This window comes from Uranotaenia lowii, chromosome 2, assembly GCF_029784155.1.
Source record: "Uranotaenia lowii strain MFRU-FL chromosome 2, ASM2978415v1, whole genome shotgun sequence".
NCBI lineage: Eukaryota > Metazoa > Arthropoda > Insecta > Diptera > Culicidae > Uranotaenia > Uranotaenia lowii.
In genome coordinates this window covers 158,146,754-158,162,103 of record NC_073692.1, presented here as the reverse complement: position 1 = coordinate 158,162,103, position 15,350 = coordinate 158,146,754, and the positions used below count along the sequence as shown (strand labels likewise).

Genomic DNA, 15,350 nt, shown 5'->3' with positions numbered 1-15,350 from the left:
AGTGAAAGAAATTAGATGTATTGTCCGGAAAAAAAACTTCAAAATTCCAATTTAACGTATATCTCGAGATGAAAAGTTTTAAGAGAAAATTTTACATCATGATTGAATTAAACCTTATAATCAAACTTGAAGAATAGTAAGGGAAATTTGTTGCTATTAAATATAATGACAACCATATTATAAAAATTGTCAAGTTCTTGATCAGCTATGCAAATTATATATTTTTTATTTCATCTGGATGAAAATTAAAATTTGAACACCCTTGACGTCAATTTAAAGCACACACAATTTTCGTGATTGAATTTGACCTCCACGAAGCATCTGGTTAAATAAACCTCATTTTCTAAATATTTGATGGCACACGTTTGGGATAAAAAAGGGATCTATAAAAAGCACTGCCATTGAAGTCTTCAAGTTTCGTGAAGTGATAAACTAACCAGACAAGATGAAGCTTTTCATCCTCTGCATCCTAGCCGGTGTTGTGCTATTTTGCAATGCCGATAGCCAAGAGAGTAACGAGAAAACAACATCGAAGAAAAATGCGGCATCTCTTAGAAGCGCTGCGATGATCGCTTCGACAACAACTACAACTGTGAAAACCACTTCTACCACCAAAGCAACAACAACTACCACTAAACCAACAACGACTACAACCAAAGCTACCACGACAACAGCTAAACCTACCACTACTACTACTACAACTCCAGCTCCGGTTGCAACGAGCTATATATGGGTAAGATTGTTAAAAAAAAAGTTGATTTTAATTTTCAGTTTTTAAGTGAAACTTTTATACTACAGCTCTTCAGGTTTTGAATCTATTTTTGATCTTAAACAAAAGTAGGTTTTCATAACTACGAAACCTTATTACTTGGAAAGCGATTTTATCAAAAATGCTCTAGTCTGATGTTTATTTTTGTCATCTCTTAGACCCGTAGATGCCCCTACTGTACGATGCTGGAGGCAACCTCTTCCTGTGCCATGGACATGACGACATACCCGCCGTTTGTCTATAGCTGTTTGGGTGTGGTAAGTTAAAAATTTAAAATCTTGGTGAAAGTTACTGTTACTCTCTTGATTTACTTTCATTGCAGAACTTACCTAAATGTAGCTCATGTGTGGGGTCAAGTACCGGAGCATGTGCCACGCCATACTGTCGAGTTTGAAAAGAAAAAATCCGAGCTTAAGGTTATATTTATGTTCAAAAAATAAAAACTGTTACTCTTACTCTTTGCTTCATTATATCATAGGGCTCAAAAATATTCTCTTACAATCATTTTCTCGACAGAAAACTCGTAGCAACTTTTATAAATGAATGACATTTCGTACAGATTACAGTGGGGAAAGATAGAGTAGAGACGTGGAGAGCAGAGTATAGTAAGGCATAATAGAGTTCGGAATATAAAGTGGTCAAACCTGATTAGTTGCGTGTATCGAAAATTTGTTTATCAAAAAAATCAAATTGCCGATCTTTCTTTTTTAAGTTTAATATATATAAAACCGGAAAAAAATACCCAGTTAAGACCGGTTACCCAGTTGACCTAGTCCAAATTGGCGAGACTTGGCAAAGACTACCAAGGTAGGATAATTGTGAAGTAGAGTAGAGTAGAGAAAAATATAGTAGAGTATAGAGAAAAGTAGTGTAGAGTAGAGTTGACTAGAATAGTGAGAGAGGAGTAGAGTAGAGTAGAGTAGCGAGGTATCAAGCCAATAGCAGATAAAATGAAGTAGAGTAGAGTAGAGAAGAGTAGAATAGAGGAGAGAAAACAGAATAAAGAGGGTTAGTAGAGAGTGAAGTTGACTAGAATAGTGTAGAGAAGAATAACGTAAATTTTAGTAGAGAAGTGTAGAGTAGAGAGAGTTAAAGTAGGCGTTGCCTTGTAAGGACGTCAAAATCTTCGCTTCGTGAAATAAGAGTTTTTACAGAAAGAAGAAATAGTATAAATAAACAATAATCCGAACATGGAATCCAGCTGATTTTAACTCCGTATGTGATTACAATGAACTGATTATGAAGTGTGCTGTATCAAATGGGAAAATCTCGTGGATATTTTATACACCAAAGGCGTGAGAAGCGGCAAAACGACTTCATAACTTTCATAAGTTTTGGTTGCAATAGGTCCCAATATCAAAACATCATCAGCCCTACTTTGGCCATCTAAAGACAAACAGATCCGAAACAGTGACGAATGTATCCCCTCTATGACAACTTATTTGGTGAGATCTATTCTTTTTACAGTTTTGGTTGAAGAAGAAGAAAATGAAGTAGAGTAGAATAGAATACTACAGTAAAGAAGAGAAGTGTTGAGAAGAGTAGATATGATTAAAGTAAAGTTTAGTAAACTAGAGCAGAGTGAAGTATAAGAGAGAACAGTAGAATTTAGTTCAATATAATAAAGTAGATCTTGTAGGTCAAAGAATGAAACGTTTGAAGTTTTATAAAAAGCTTCTGTATTCTAAGACGTTTGTAATGTTACTAGTTAGTGCGAGTGAATTGCCTCGATTTTATAACAAACTTATAAATCACCGATTGCTATGATATCACCCCTCTCAATTAGTCAACCCAAGGAAACTACGAAGTTTCTGGAACTGGATAGCTTCTAATGGTTTCGTAAAAATATCGGCATATTGCTCTCTAGTAGCGATAGCTTCGACCTTCAGCCTTCTTTCCGCAAAGTGGTCCCTTACAAATTGATGTTTTAAGTCAATGTGCTTACTCCGCTTCGTCTCAAGGTTCTTGGCCATTCCTATACAGCCACGGTTGTCTTCGAAAATTACAGGTGGTGCTTCCGATGTGGTGCTTCCAGGTGGCTTCTGCCGCCGCACTGCTCAGCGCCACATATTCGGCCTCGCTCAATCATGTTGCTACGGTCGTCTGTTTCTTAAAAAAGATGAAGCCACTAATCGACTTCCTGTCCACAGCATCAGCAGCACAATCGGAATCTGCGTACCCCACGACTCTCGGTGCATTCTTGTTTCTGGTGAACTCCAAAACCATTTGCCCGGTGCCTCGCAAGTACCGTACAATCTGCTTCAAACATCGTGAAGTGAGCGGACGAATCGCATCTTGAGCAACTGTTGATTAAATTGCTGATTCCAGCATCTCGGAGACTGCTTCAAACCATAAAGCGACTTAAGCAGCTTACAAACCATATTCGGACGTGCCTTGACACCATCGGGGACAGTCATGTAAATGCTTTCCTTAAGTTCGCCATGAAGGAAAGCCGTTTTCACATTCATCTGGTGAAAGTGGTAGCCCTTTTGAACTGCTATGGCCAGCACGGTCCTTATTGTTGAAAGTTTGGACACTGGTACGTAAGTCTCGTCGTAATCGATCCCTGGTCTCTGCAAGTAGCCCTTCACCACCAGGCGGGCTTTGAATCGAACCGGACGACCATCTTCATCTTCCTTCGGCAGGAGACCCACTTGGATTTCAAAGGCTTCACTCCTCGTGGACACGGCGTTAGATCCCACACGTGATGGGATTTTAACGATTGCAATTCGTCGTCCACAGCCTTCAAAAATTCCGGTATAGCTGTAGAGAGTGGGCCAGCAGAATTTACACTAAAACTGGTAAAAAAAATTGAGGAACTTACCAGGGAGCCTGCGCTCCCGTTCGCTGCGCCTCAGCAACCTTTGTCCTCCAGACTCGTGCTGTTCTAAGTGCGAAGAGAGCGCTCCTGGTGTTGCGTTCTCTGCACTCGAATCCTCACAAGCTGCTTCGAATATTTCATCCTCTTGCTCATCAATGGGATCTTTGACAGCGACATCAATATTGCCATCGCTTTGACCTGGAACCTCAAGCTCATTCCCCTCTCGCTCGGAAGGGAGTTGCACGACCAACGGCGACTGTGAGCTTTTCTTGACTTCAGCATATGGAAAACTCATTTCATCGAACCATACGTCTCGAGCAATTCGTACCCTGCGAGCTTGCTTGTCCCACAACTGGTAGCCATTCGGCGCATAACCGATCATGACCATTTCGCGGCTCTTGTCGTCTAGTTTCTTCCGCTGTTGATTTGGAATCCAAACGTAAGCCCTACAGCCGAAAACTTTGAGTTTGCCTAGCGACGGTTTCTTGCTATACCAACATTCAGCCGGCGTGGTTGTGTTCAGTAGCGCCTTGGTAGGATTTCGATTCACCACATTGACCACCGACAGCACAGCTTCCGGCCACATCTCTTTCGGAACCATGGACTCAATCTGTACTGTTCGGACCCTCTCGATAACTGTTCGGTTGAACCGTTCAGCCACCCCGTTCTGCTAGGGCGTGTATGCAACCGTTGGCTCGATCTGGATCCCTTTCTGCGAGTAAAAATCTTTTTGACTATTCGAAAGATACTCACATCTTCGTGTTGAACACGGCGGTTGCCATTGTCTCGTCTTCCCGAAAGCTCTTGAAAACCTCAGACTTCCGGCGCATCAAATAAACCACGGCAAAGTGTGTGTGGTCATCGATAAAGGAGACGAAAAACCTTGATCCGTCCCAGGCTGGGGGATCAATAAGGCCGCATACATCCAAATGGATTCTCTCCAATGGCCTCGTTGCTCTGATTCGGGTACCGTTGAATGGCTCTCGACACATTTTCCCACGCACACAGGCATCGCAAAACTCCAGACGATCTGCTTTGATGTCCATTCTGGTAGCCAGATTGTTCTTCACTATTGTTTACATACCTTGTAGGCTCAGATGACACAGGCGACGGTGCCAAAGAACATTTAGATTCGCCTGACATGCATTTACCGACTTCTGCTCAACGTAAACTTCCAGTTCGTACAAACCACAACGTTGCTTGGCCGTTGCTACGATTTCTCCGCCTTTCTTGAGCACAGCTTGGTTTGCTACAAATTTAACATGGATACCAGCACTTGCCCGCTTTTTCACCGACATCAAGTTATCCCTCAACTCAGGAATGATAAGAACGTTGTTGATTACCAAAGGGGTTCCCCTGTTGCGTCATCGCAATTGATCAGGTGGTCGCTCGATCCGGAATCCAGCTTGAAGAAAACTCACCGCTTTCCGCTTATTCGTAAAATTGGCCTCGTTCGCAACCTTTTAACGACAGTCCTTCTGAAGATGGCCTCGCTTGCCGCATTTGTAGCACTTCGGTTTGAATTTTCTGCCTTTTTTTATATTTTTCACTCGAAAATGCTGCTACCTTGCTTGTGCCCTCATCTTCATGTCGATCGACCCGCTTTAAATCTTCCGCTAGCAATCGTTCTTTTACAACTTGCAGCGTCAGATCATCTATTGCCAAGTTCTCCAGAGCCGTTACCAGAGGATCGAATGATTCTGGAAGCGTCTGGAATAACGAAATAACGGTTTCCGCTTCCTCGAGTTTGGCCCCTGCCGTCTTCATCTGCCGGGTGAGGTCCTCAAATGCGATAATTTGCTCCTTCATCGAATCGCCTTCTTTCAGCTACATTCGATTGAGCTGCTTTCGAAGTAAATTCTGGGTACCGATGGACTTCTTGGCAAACGTGTTCTCGAGCGCTATCAACATGGCCTTCGCAGTGTTTTTCTCCCTGACAACCTCCAAACATTCGTTGGCAAGGAAACCCACAAAGTGGGATTTCGCCTTACGATCAGCTTCCTCGAACAGAATTCCGCACGCAGTGTTCGCAGTGGAGCCCATAACCTCTTGTAGGTCAAAGAATGAAACGCTTGAAGTTTTATAAAAGCTTCTGTATTCTAAGACGTTTGTAATGTTACCTACTACACGGAAAAAAAATTGAGTGGTTATCCCAAAGACTTTGTCATGATAATTTTACCATTTCAGCGCTATAGTATTTTCAACCAAGAAAAGTATAACATCAATTTTGTAAAAGTGCTTTACAAATTACTATGTACCTGGTATTTTATGATAACTCTCAATGTTTGTTGTCGAAAATACTATGGTCATGATCATTTTCATCATAATTTCTATCACAACATGAATCCGCATAGTAATTAAGACATTGTGGCACTAATTCCTATCAACAAAACACTACACACATGGTACTTTTGAGAACAAAACATTTTTGACTCAAAAACATAAGTGCGTATGATAATTTTACCATGGAAAACATTCTTGTTGTTTGTACTAATAAAGGATCATTAATCAGCAAACCCGTGAGTAAACAAACAAGTTTTGAGCTGCTTTTAAGTTTCATAACTTTGAAAATCTTTCCAGATCATCGGGAGAACACACTAACATTGACCGACGTGTGTTGGAAGTGTGAATTTTAATGTTTTCAATTATGTAACAATGCATGCATGGAAATAAACAAACAAACATGCATAGTAATTTTACTATTTAAATCAAGCTCCTCGCTAAATCACCTTAAAAGAATGTGTCTCTTAGGGATGTCCGGATCGTTCACTACTTTTTTTTTTTTTGCAAGGATTAATCGTTCATTACAACTCCTACTGCAGCACTAGAGGCTCTGTTTTCTATCAGGCTCTGTTATCTATCTTGTTCCTAAAACAGGAAGCCTTCTCATGTGCTTTTCGTCTACAGGCAGTTGGTCTCTGGCTGTCAGGAAATATCGAAAGATCATCGAGTCATACAAATGTGTGGCCTGAATTAGTTAGATTAAACAAGTTTAATCTTGCGCCAAACGATTTAACACTCGAGTAGTTTTCCCTACATGGGGTTTAAAGTCAAATTTCCTTCTTCTCAAGAATGGTTATCAGGTTTCGTAGAGGACCAAATGTCCTCTCATATTGTATTCTATACTGACGGTTCATTACCAAACGGCCGTGCAGGTGCAGGAATTTACTGTCACGAGTTGAACATAGAATATGCTCAACCTCTAGGAAAATATTGTACAGTCTTTCAGGCTGAGCTATATGCTATTATGTATGGAGTGCAAATTACACTTCAAAAGAAGATTATGTTCAGAACAATTTATTTCTGTTCAAAACTGGTAATCGCATGCCGGAAAGCAATCGAAGAACTTGCTGAAGGCAATGGATTAAACCTTCTATGGGTACCCGGACATAAGGGAATTTTTGGAAACGAATGCGCCGACGAACTCGCTAGAGCTGGGTCGGAAAAGGAATTTTACGGACCAGAGCCGGCTGTCCCAATATCACCATGTTGGTTCAGAAACCAAATTCAAACTTGGTCCTCTAACCAGCATGAACGATACTGGGAAGAGTTGGACACTTGTCGTAAAACTAAATTATTTTTAGAAAAACCATCTCCAATCATATCGAGTTACTTATTAACTTTAAATAAATCTCATTGCAGCATCTTGATCAGAGCACTCTCCGGTCATTGTAAACTCAACTATCACATGCACAACATTCAGCGTGCTGAATCTCCAGTATGTGGTAGTTGTGAATCAGATGTGGAAGATCCCTTCCATCTTTTATGTAACTGTCCCTCATTTGCCAGACTACGTTTTCGTACTCTGGGATCTTACGCTTTAAGCGAATCTGAGTTTAAGAAATTAAACTTAAAAAACATTCTATCATTCCTTACCGAATGTAGAAAAGAGCTTTAATGCTAATAATCCCTAGTGGAAAGGCTTTATGCCATCTTAAATAGATTGAATTTATTTCTTCCTTTTATAGGTTTTTCAGGTTTCTCAGGTAAATTATGAAATCTTGGATAAAAAAAAAGGCTAGGCACAATTTTCCCGTATGTTCGGATAACGTGCCGCTATTAACCATACCCCCATTCTGATACCTGAAAATGCAGTCGAATTTACTATGCGCAGCCAAAGTGAGCACATGGTAAAATAGTTATGCGTAAGGTATTATAAACAACAAAACATATTTGACTCAAAAATATGATTGCCTGTTGTTCATTTAAACCACGGATTTGATAGTTTTACTATGGTTTTTTTTTTGTGTGTAGTTAGTGGGAGTGAATTGCCTCGATTTTATAACAAACTTATAAATCATCGAATGCTATGATATTAGTAGAGTTTACTGAGAAGAGTGGAGTTGACTAGCATAGTGTACATAGAGAAGAAGAAAGTTTAGTAGAGTAGAATAGAGTTAACAAGAAGTATGTATGGTAGTATAGAGCAGAATAGAGAAGAGAAGAGTTGAAAAGAGAAGATAGGATAAATTAAATAGATAAAAATTTGTCACCGGTACTTGTAATATGGGTTTCCCTTATTGACTTATTGACTAATTCACCAAAAAAGTGTACATTCAAGTTTAGTAGAGTGTAGTAGAGTGTGGTATAGAGTCAAGTCAAGAGTAGATAAATATAGAGTAGAACACAGAAGAGTAGAGTTAAGCAGAACTTAAACAGTGAAGTATAGTAGATAAGATGAGAAATGTAGAGTTTAATCGTGTATGTCCAGTATTATAGAGAGTAAAGGAAAGTACATTATAGTAAATAAATATGTATGTGTAGAGTTAAGTTTATACGAGTTGTAGTTTAATCAATAAAAGCATATTAGAATAATGAGAATAAGCAAAACAAGAAAGATTGGGAAGAGATGAGTCGAGTTGAAAAAGGTAAATGGAGATAGAATTTTAAAACCGTAGAAAAAGTTCCCAAGTTCTTGTCTCATTCTCATTTTTTATTTCTTTTTCTTTTTGATTGATGTTTAACCCTTTGGAGAATTCTAATTTCTTTCCAAGGAACACTGATACCAGTTTTTGTATTGAAATATAGGGTGCTTTTTATTCGAAGAATTTTCTTATGATTGTTTTTTTTAGTTTCCAAAATACTTGCACATATTTAACATAAATGTTTCTCTTCCTCCGATTTGATGGGAGGAAAAGAAATAGGAAACGATGCAATAAATCTACTAGAGTGAATTCGGAAAGGATATACTTCGGAGTTTGCTCAAGTAACACGACCTACCAACAATTTGCTTCATAATGGTTGCTTAATGTTTGTTTTTTTTTCTGTATGAGGGTTTCTTAACCACGTAACATGTACTATAAATCTGACAGGTTGCTGCAACCGTTTATTTTTTGTTTCTTTTAGTAAATATTCATACTTGTGTATGTGTTTGTGTGTGCCTTAGAAGTTTCTAACTTGCTTCCGGGAAGTCGGTACTTGACATCATTAACAACTAATTTTAAGCTTCTGTTGATTTTTTAAACTTATTTTCGATCAGGATGAGGTGATAACACATTCCATAGGAAAATTGACAAACAGTACTGATTTAACTTTTCACTTGCTTGCTCTAAGTCGCTCGTTTTCTCACTCAACCTAAGCTATATTTTCTTAGCAATAGGGATTTGCTTCAAATTAATCTAAACGATCATTTTCCATGAAGGTGATTTCCGAGTTGGTTTAATTTTTATTCAAACTCTTACATACTAACTACAGTTGTAATCTGCTGACTAGTGCTGTCGATTATTAAAACTAGTTTTTTTTTATTAAGATTATTACATTAGGTTGATCCACGAAGAACATTGGTCCATTAGGGCTATCCAACGAACTTGCTTTTATTAGTTTTGGATGGAAGAAGAGTTTTCGCTTTCGTATTATCGCATAATGGTTTTCTCAATTTATGTTTTCGCATAGTTTGTTTGCATTAAGTTATGTGATTCCACTAGTTTTGGAGGAGGAATTTAAGATCTGCTAGAAAATCACGGTCCAAATGGAGGATAAAATCTGAGATAGAGAGAGAGCTTTCAAGAAAACAATGGAGAATGGTGCTGGAGCTGGTGGCAACGAATGGATTTATGGTTCTCTCCAATGCTGTTTTTGTTGTCGATATAAGTAAAAATTACAATGAGACATAAGACTAACGGTTACTTTCAACAATGATACAGCAATAAATTCGTATGTGTCCTATGTCTTTGGGCAGCAATGTGGCCATGAAGTGGAATAGTTTGGAAAACTACATTTGTGACCAGAGTCAAAAGTTTATATTTTTCATGTTAAAGTTTGGAAGTTTTTCTGAATTTTGATTTGGGATGGAAACTTTTCTAAATACTACTAACTCCCAGGAGAAGTATGATTTTTCACGTTTTCCATTTGAGCAAAATAGTAGTCCAAATAGATTCCAACGAATGATAGTTGATACAAATTGATGTACTGAAAATGTTTCAAATCGTGTAGGATCTCCAGCTTCAACCTGGCCAACACGCTGCCATTATTCGTGTGCGAAACAAATACAACAAATCCGTGATATTCCCCACAGATGCTGCAAATACCTACTAAACAGTTACAGAACGATCGGTACTTATACTGTTCAATGGTCCAAAATGGGTTTGCCGCCTTCGCCAGCAGCCATCGTCGTCTTTTTGCCCTCCAGGGACGTTAGCCTCATGAGCCGGCACTTTTGGGCTCCACTTCCACTACTCGCAGTCCAACCATTCTCCTTCTTGTTGCCGCAGATCAAAATGGACGGAACCACCACATCCGTCGAAAAGGGCACCATTCCCGTGGAGCAGCTCAGGTCCACCCCCAGCCGGCCGACGATCTTCTCCGCCATATCGTTACCTATACTATGATGATGATCGGATTTATCAGTACTGCTACCGGTCAGAACGGCATTACTGGATTTACTTTTACTTAGGGTTGGGGATCCGAGTTTGCTGGATCGCCGTCGACTTCCGGTTGAACTGTCCGAGGAATCCTTCTGCTCCAAATTTTTGCTGGATTTGTTATGGGCCTGGGCCGTGGAACAGCTGTTCGTATTGTTGTGATTATTGTTGTGACTCGTCGAGTCGTTGTTGTTGTTGGCGAACTTTTCCTTTGAGCTTTGGGCCAATTCGATCCAATGAGCCTTGTTGGTAAGCACTCCTTCCAGTAGAGGTTTCAACTTGTCGGATAACGATGCAAATGCCTGAAATTGAACGATAATATTTTTCAGTATTGTGGTCAATTCGGGTAAAAAAAAAAAAGGAAATTTGTATCAGATCTATTTTTTACGTCCCTTATAGGCCCGAACAACCTCCGACGGGATAGTCTGGTAGACTACCAAACAGATAAACAATAAGTTCAATAATCACAAAGTAGTGATGGAAAATCTTCACCAGGTGTCTTTATTCATAATTAGGTATAGATTGTAGTGAGCCTTCTGGGCACGTCTCAAGGCTCGAATATGGCAAATGGACAATGGCGAAGATACCAAAGTAGGCGATTGATATTCTTGGGACTTGCAAGCCCTTGAAAATGCGCCTAAGTCACCTGGTCCTACAGGATTTGGAGGAAGTTCTATACAGTGAGAACCCGCCAAGTGACAAAGAAGAATACAAGAAGTGGTGGCGACTGAAAACGAAGGCATGGTGGGGGCCAAAGTTAACGGGATCTACTTCTGTAGCCGCTATGCTCCTCCAAGATAGTCCTTGGAAAGGTTCGGCACTATGGTTGACAAGATGGTAGAAGTGCTAACGGGGAGAAGCCCCATCGTTATTGCTGGCGATTTTAACGCGTGGGCCGATGAATGGGGTAGCCGCCTCATAAACCCCAGAGGTCAAATTCTTTTAGAAGCCCTGGCAAGGCTGAATGTGAAGCTGTCCAACGTAGGGAACATCAGTACCTACCAGGGTTGGAACGGGAGCGAGTCAACCATAGATGTCACCTTCGGTAGCCCGGGGTTGGTATGCGATTGGATGGTGAGCGAGGCCTACACGAATAGCGATCACTTCGCGATCCGCTATCGGGTAGGCTCAAGTACGCGGACAGGTAGACGTGTGTCTTGGACAGGGAAACGCCTCTGGAAGACAACACAGTTCGACCAGAACGTCTTTGTCAAAGTGTTGCACTAGGAGAGGAACCTGGACAACCTGTCCGCGGAAGAACTGACGAGGGTGCTTGCGATGCGGCAATGGCCAAGCGTAAAAAACACTAGGCCACCCGTCTTCTGGCGGACAGAGGAAATTGCGGGTCTGCGTGCCGATTGCCTTAGGGCAAGGCGCATGATGCAGAACGCAAGAACCCAAGAAGAGAGAACGGAGCGTAGGCCACTCTTCACAAGCGCAAGAACGGCCCTCCGCAGGGCCATCAACTCAAGTAGGAGGGCACGTTTCAAGCAGTTATGCCGTGACGCCAACGGCTGTCGATGGGGTGATGCCTATCGGATAGTCATGGGCAGAACTAAAAGTGGGGGTGCACCACCTGAAACGTGCCCCGATAAACTGAGAGTCATCATCAATGAGCTGTTCCCACAGCACGATGTTACCCGCTGGCCAACAGTCCCGTATGCCTGGGACACCAGCGCCGATCAGGGAGTTCCCCGATATGTTCCGGATTTCGTTGCAACGATATGTGACGGAACGGGTGTTTCTTGACCCGTGGAAACGGCAGAAACTCGTCCTTCTTCCAAAACCGGGTAAGCTTCCAGGAGACCCATCGGCATATTGGCCGATCTGTCTACTGGATACAGCGGGTAAGGTCCTGGAGAAGGTGATTCAGAACCGACTTCAGAGATACACTGAAAGCGAGGGCGGACTCTCGGAGAAACAGTTTGGTTTCCGTCAAGGTCGCAGCACTGTAGATGTCATCCGCTCGGTAATCGAGGTAGCGGACAGAGCCTGGCTAACCAAGAGGTGAGGGCTCCGCTTTTGCGCGGTGGTCACTCTGGATGTAAAGAACGCCTTCAACAGAGTCAGTTGGACAGCAATTGCGTCGTCGCTCATCCAAATGAGGTTCCCGGCATATCTGTATAGGCTTGTGAAAAGTTACTTCCACAATCGCCAACTGCAGTATATGACCGGCGAGGGTCTGCGAACACAAGAGGTTTCGGCGGGTGTTTCACAGGGGTCAATACTCGGCCCGGATCTGTGGAACATCACTCACGACGAACTCCTACGAACGAGCCTCCCATCGGTAGCTGAACTCGTAGGATTTGCGGATGATGTAGTCCTTTTGGCGAGAGGCTCCTCAACAGCGGAGGTTGAGCTACTGGCCATGGTAGCTTTGCAGGCAGTGGAAAGCTGCATGCACTCCAAGTGCCTGAGTTTAGCCCACCACAAAACCGAGATGGTGCTAATCACCAACCTGATCTCACCCCAAACAGGTACCATTGCTGTTGGACCGTGCAATATCGTGTCCAAACGTGCAATCAAGTATCTAGGGGTGATGATAGTTGACAGGCTCAGCTTTACGAGCCATGTCGACTACGTGTGCAAGAGAGCGTCAATGGCCACGGCCGCACTCACACGGATGATGCCGAACTCCTCGGCCATCCGAAGTAGTAAAAGGAGGATCCTGGCAAGTGTGACCACATCAATCTTGCGATACGGAGCAGCGGCCTGGAGGCAGGCCCTGGGAATAAACTGTAACCTGCAGCGACTTAGCAACTTTCAGCGGCTGATGAACCTGCGGGTTATCAGCGGATACCGGACCATGGCGTCCGAAGCCGCCTGTGTAGTAGCAGGTGTCATGCCCATCTCGATTTTGCTTGAGGAGGGTGTCTATTGCTACGACAACAAAGACACGTCCAATGTACGAGATCTCGCCAATGAGGACTCGATGTCTGACTGGCAGTAGCTGTGGGACAGCTCAACGAGAGGAAGGTGGACCCATCGTCTGATCCTGCACATCGGGAGGTGGATCGGAAGAAGGCACGGTGAAGTGGACTTCTGACTTCTGACGCAATTCCTGACTGGTTATGGATGCTTCATGAAGTACCACTACCGGTTTGGACATGTGACTTCGCCATAATGCCCAGATTGTGGGGACGTAGAGGAAACACCCGAGCATGTGGTGTTTGTCTATCCGAGGTTTGCGGCGGTACGTACTTCCATATTTGCCGCCTGTGAGCCCGACACGACAGCTGATAACGTTGTACAGAGGATGTGTGTGGATTCCAACACTTGGCATGCGGTCAGCAATGGGTTCACGCGGATCATGATTGCCCTGCAGAGGAACTGGAACCAACGGCAGTCCGCGAACGGTGTAGGATGACTCCATCGACGGGGAGCATCTGAGTAGTGTGCGTCCGAACCCTTGATCGAAGCTACAAAGATAAGACATCATCTTCTGCGTAGTGGAGGTCATGAGTGGGCAGCGAACGGGTGTAGAATCCGAGGGAGTATCCGAGTAGGGCCGTTTCCTACGGGGTAAACTGCGGGGATAAGATAATACCTTCCTCGTAGCGGACCCACGAGGTATACCCAGAGAGGTTCTCGATAGCAGGCAAGCCTCTCGAATCGGTGTAGGATGTCGTCACTGTCGGGAAACATCCAAGTCATAGCGTTCAAAGACAGGCGTGAGTCCAGAACAAGCTGCTCTCAATCTAGCACACGACGGGCAGAGAAAACCGCAAGCCAAAAATCCTAGGGTTGTCAGCCAAAGGGATACGAGAAGATCGGACAACGGTCGAAGTAGACTGACCCCATCGATGACTGTCGAGTAGAGTGCGTCCGATCCCACGGTTTGAATCTACATAGATAAAGCAACATCTTCTGCGCAGTGGATGTCGTCGTCTCCACTTACGGAGAGTATCTAAGTTGTATGGTTCCTAACTATCGAAGCTGAGGAAATAAGGCTGAACCTTCTTCGCAGTGGAAATCGCCCTAGACTAGAGTGGCTCTTGACGCCGGGTGAGCCATTCGAGTCGGTGTAGGATGATATCTTCATCGGGAATCATCCAGATAGTTGGGTTAGGTCCTGCGCGTGTGCTGTGACAGGCGCGAGTCTAGGATCAGCTGCTCTCGATCGGCACACGATGGGCATAAAGGTGGCAAACATCGCATCTTGAGGATAAGAGGTCGGGCTTAGAGTCGTTGGAAGAGAGGTCAGGCCTCGAGACTTCATGAGGAGAGGTTTGTGTGATCAACCCCAAGTCTTTACGATCAGAGGTCGGATCTCGAATCGCAAGAGTAGAGGTCAGGCCTTTAATCAACAAAGGGAGGGGTATAAGTGTTTACCTTGAGTAATTATGGGGAGAGGTCAGATCTCGAGCCACTAGAGGAAAGATCGGGCCTTGAGTCGTGCAGAGGAGAGGTATGTGTACGGTAACCCTGAGCCGATGCAAGGAGGGGTCGGATCTTGAGTTGTAAGAGTAGAGATCAGGCCTCTAGTCGCGAAAAGCAGAAGTTTATGTGGGAACCTGGAGGCATTGCGAGGAGATGTCAGTTCTCAAGTTGTGAGAAGAGATTTAAGATTTTGAGTCGTGATGGTGAGAAGTATTGCTAAAGTGGTCTCGTTTGTGAGTTTTGCCTTGGAACGCACTAGCGTTGATAGACCCTCCCCCTAGTGAAGGATAGTGTGTTAAACAGTTCGAGGTGGGAACGAGGTCTGTGGCCACAGGGGAAGTTTAGGGAGTAGGAAGTATACACAGAGTTCATCAAGAGTATTCGCATTGTACTCATAGACCCAAAGTTACAACTGGGAGGACGCGGTGGCTCTCCGTGCCTTGGAATTCAATCCGTTAACCGAGATTTACCACCTGTGGTTACTAACTAATAAAAAACCCTACAACCCAATGGTGGTTCA

The 15,350-nt window shown here is 43.0% G+C and overlaps 1 protein-coding gene across 13 annotated transcripts in view; it reads right to left on the bottom strand.

Moving 5' to 3' along the window:
- Window positions 1–8,939: 8,939 nt before the first annotated feature.
- The window catches only part of LOC129749980 (dual 3',5'-cyclic-AMP and -GMP phosphodiesterase 11), a 427,967-nt gene continuing 421,556 nt past the window's right edge, over window positions 8,940–15,350 (bottom strand). For 11 of the 13 annotated variants that reach the window (XM_055745148.1, XM_055745150.1, XM_055745149.1 and 8 more), the window contains one exon: window positions 8,940–10,752. In XM_055745148.1, the coding sequence (XP_055601123.1) occupies window positions 10,156–10,752 (597 nt within the window). In that variant the 3' untranslated portion in view covers window positions 8,940–10,155. The remainder of the gene's footprint in view (window positions 10,753–15,350) is intronic. The other 2 variants (XM_055745147.1, XM_055745157.1) reach the window with 2 other exon arrangements.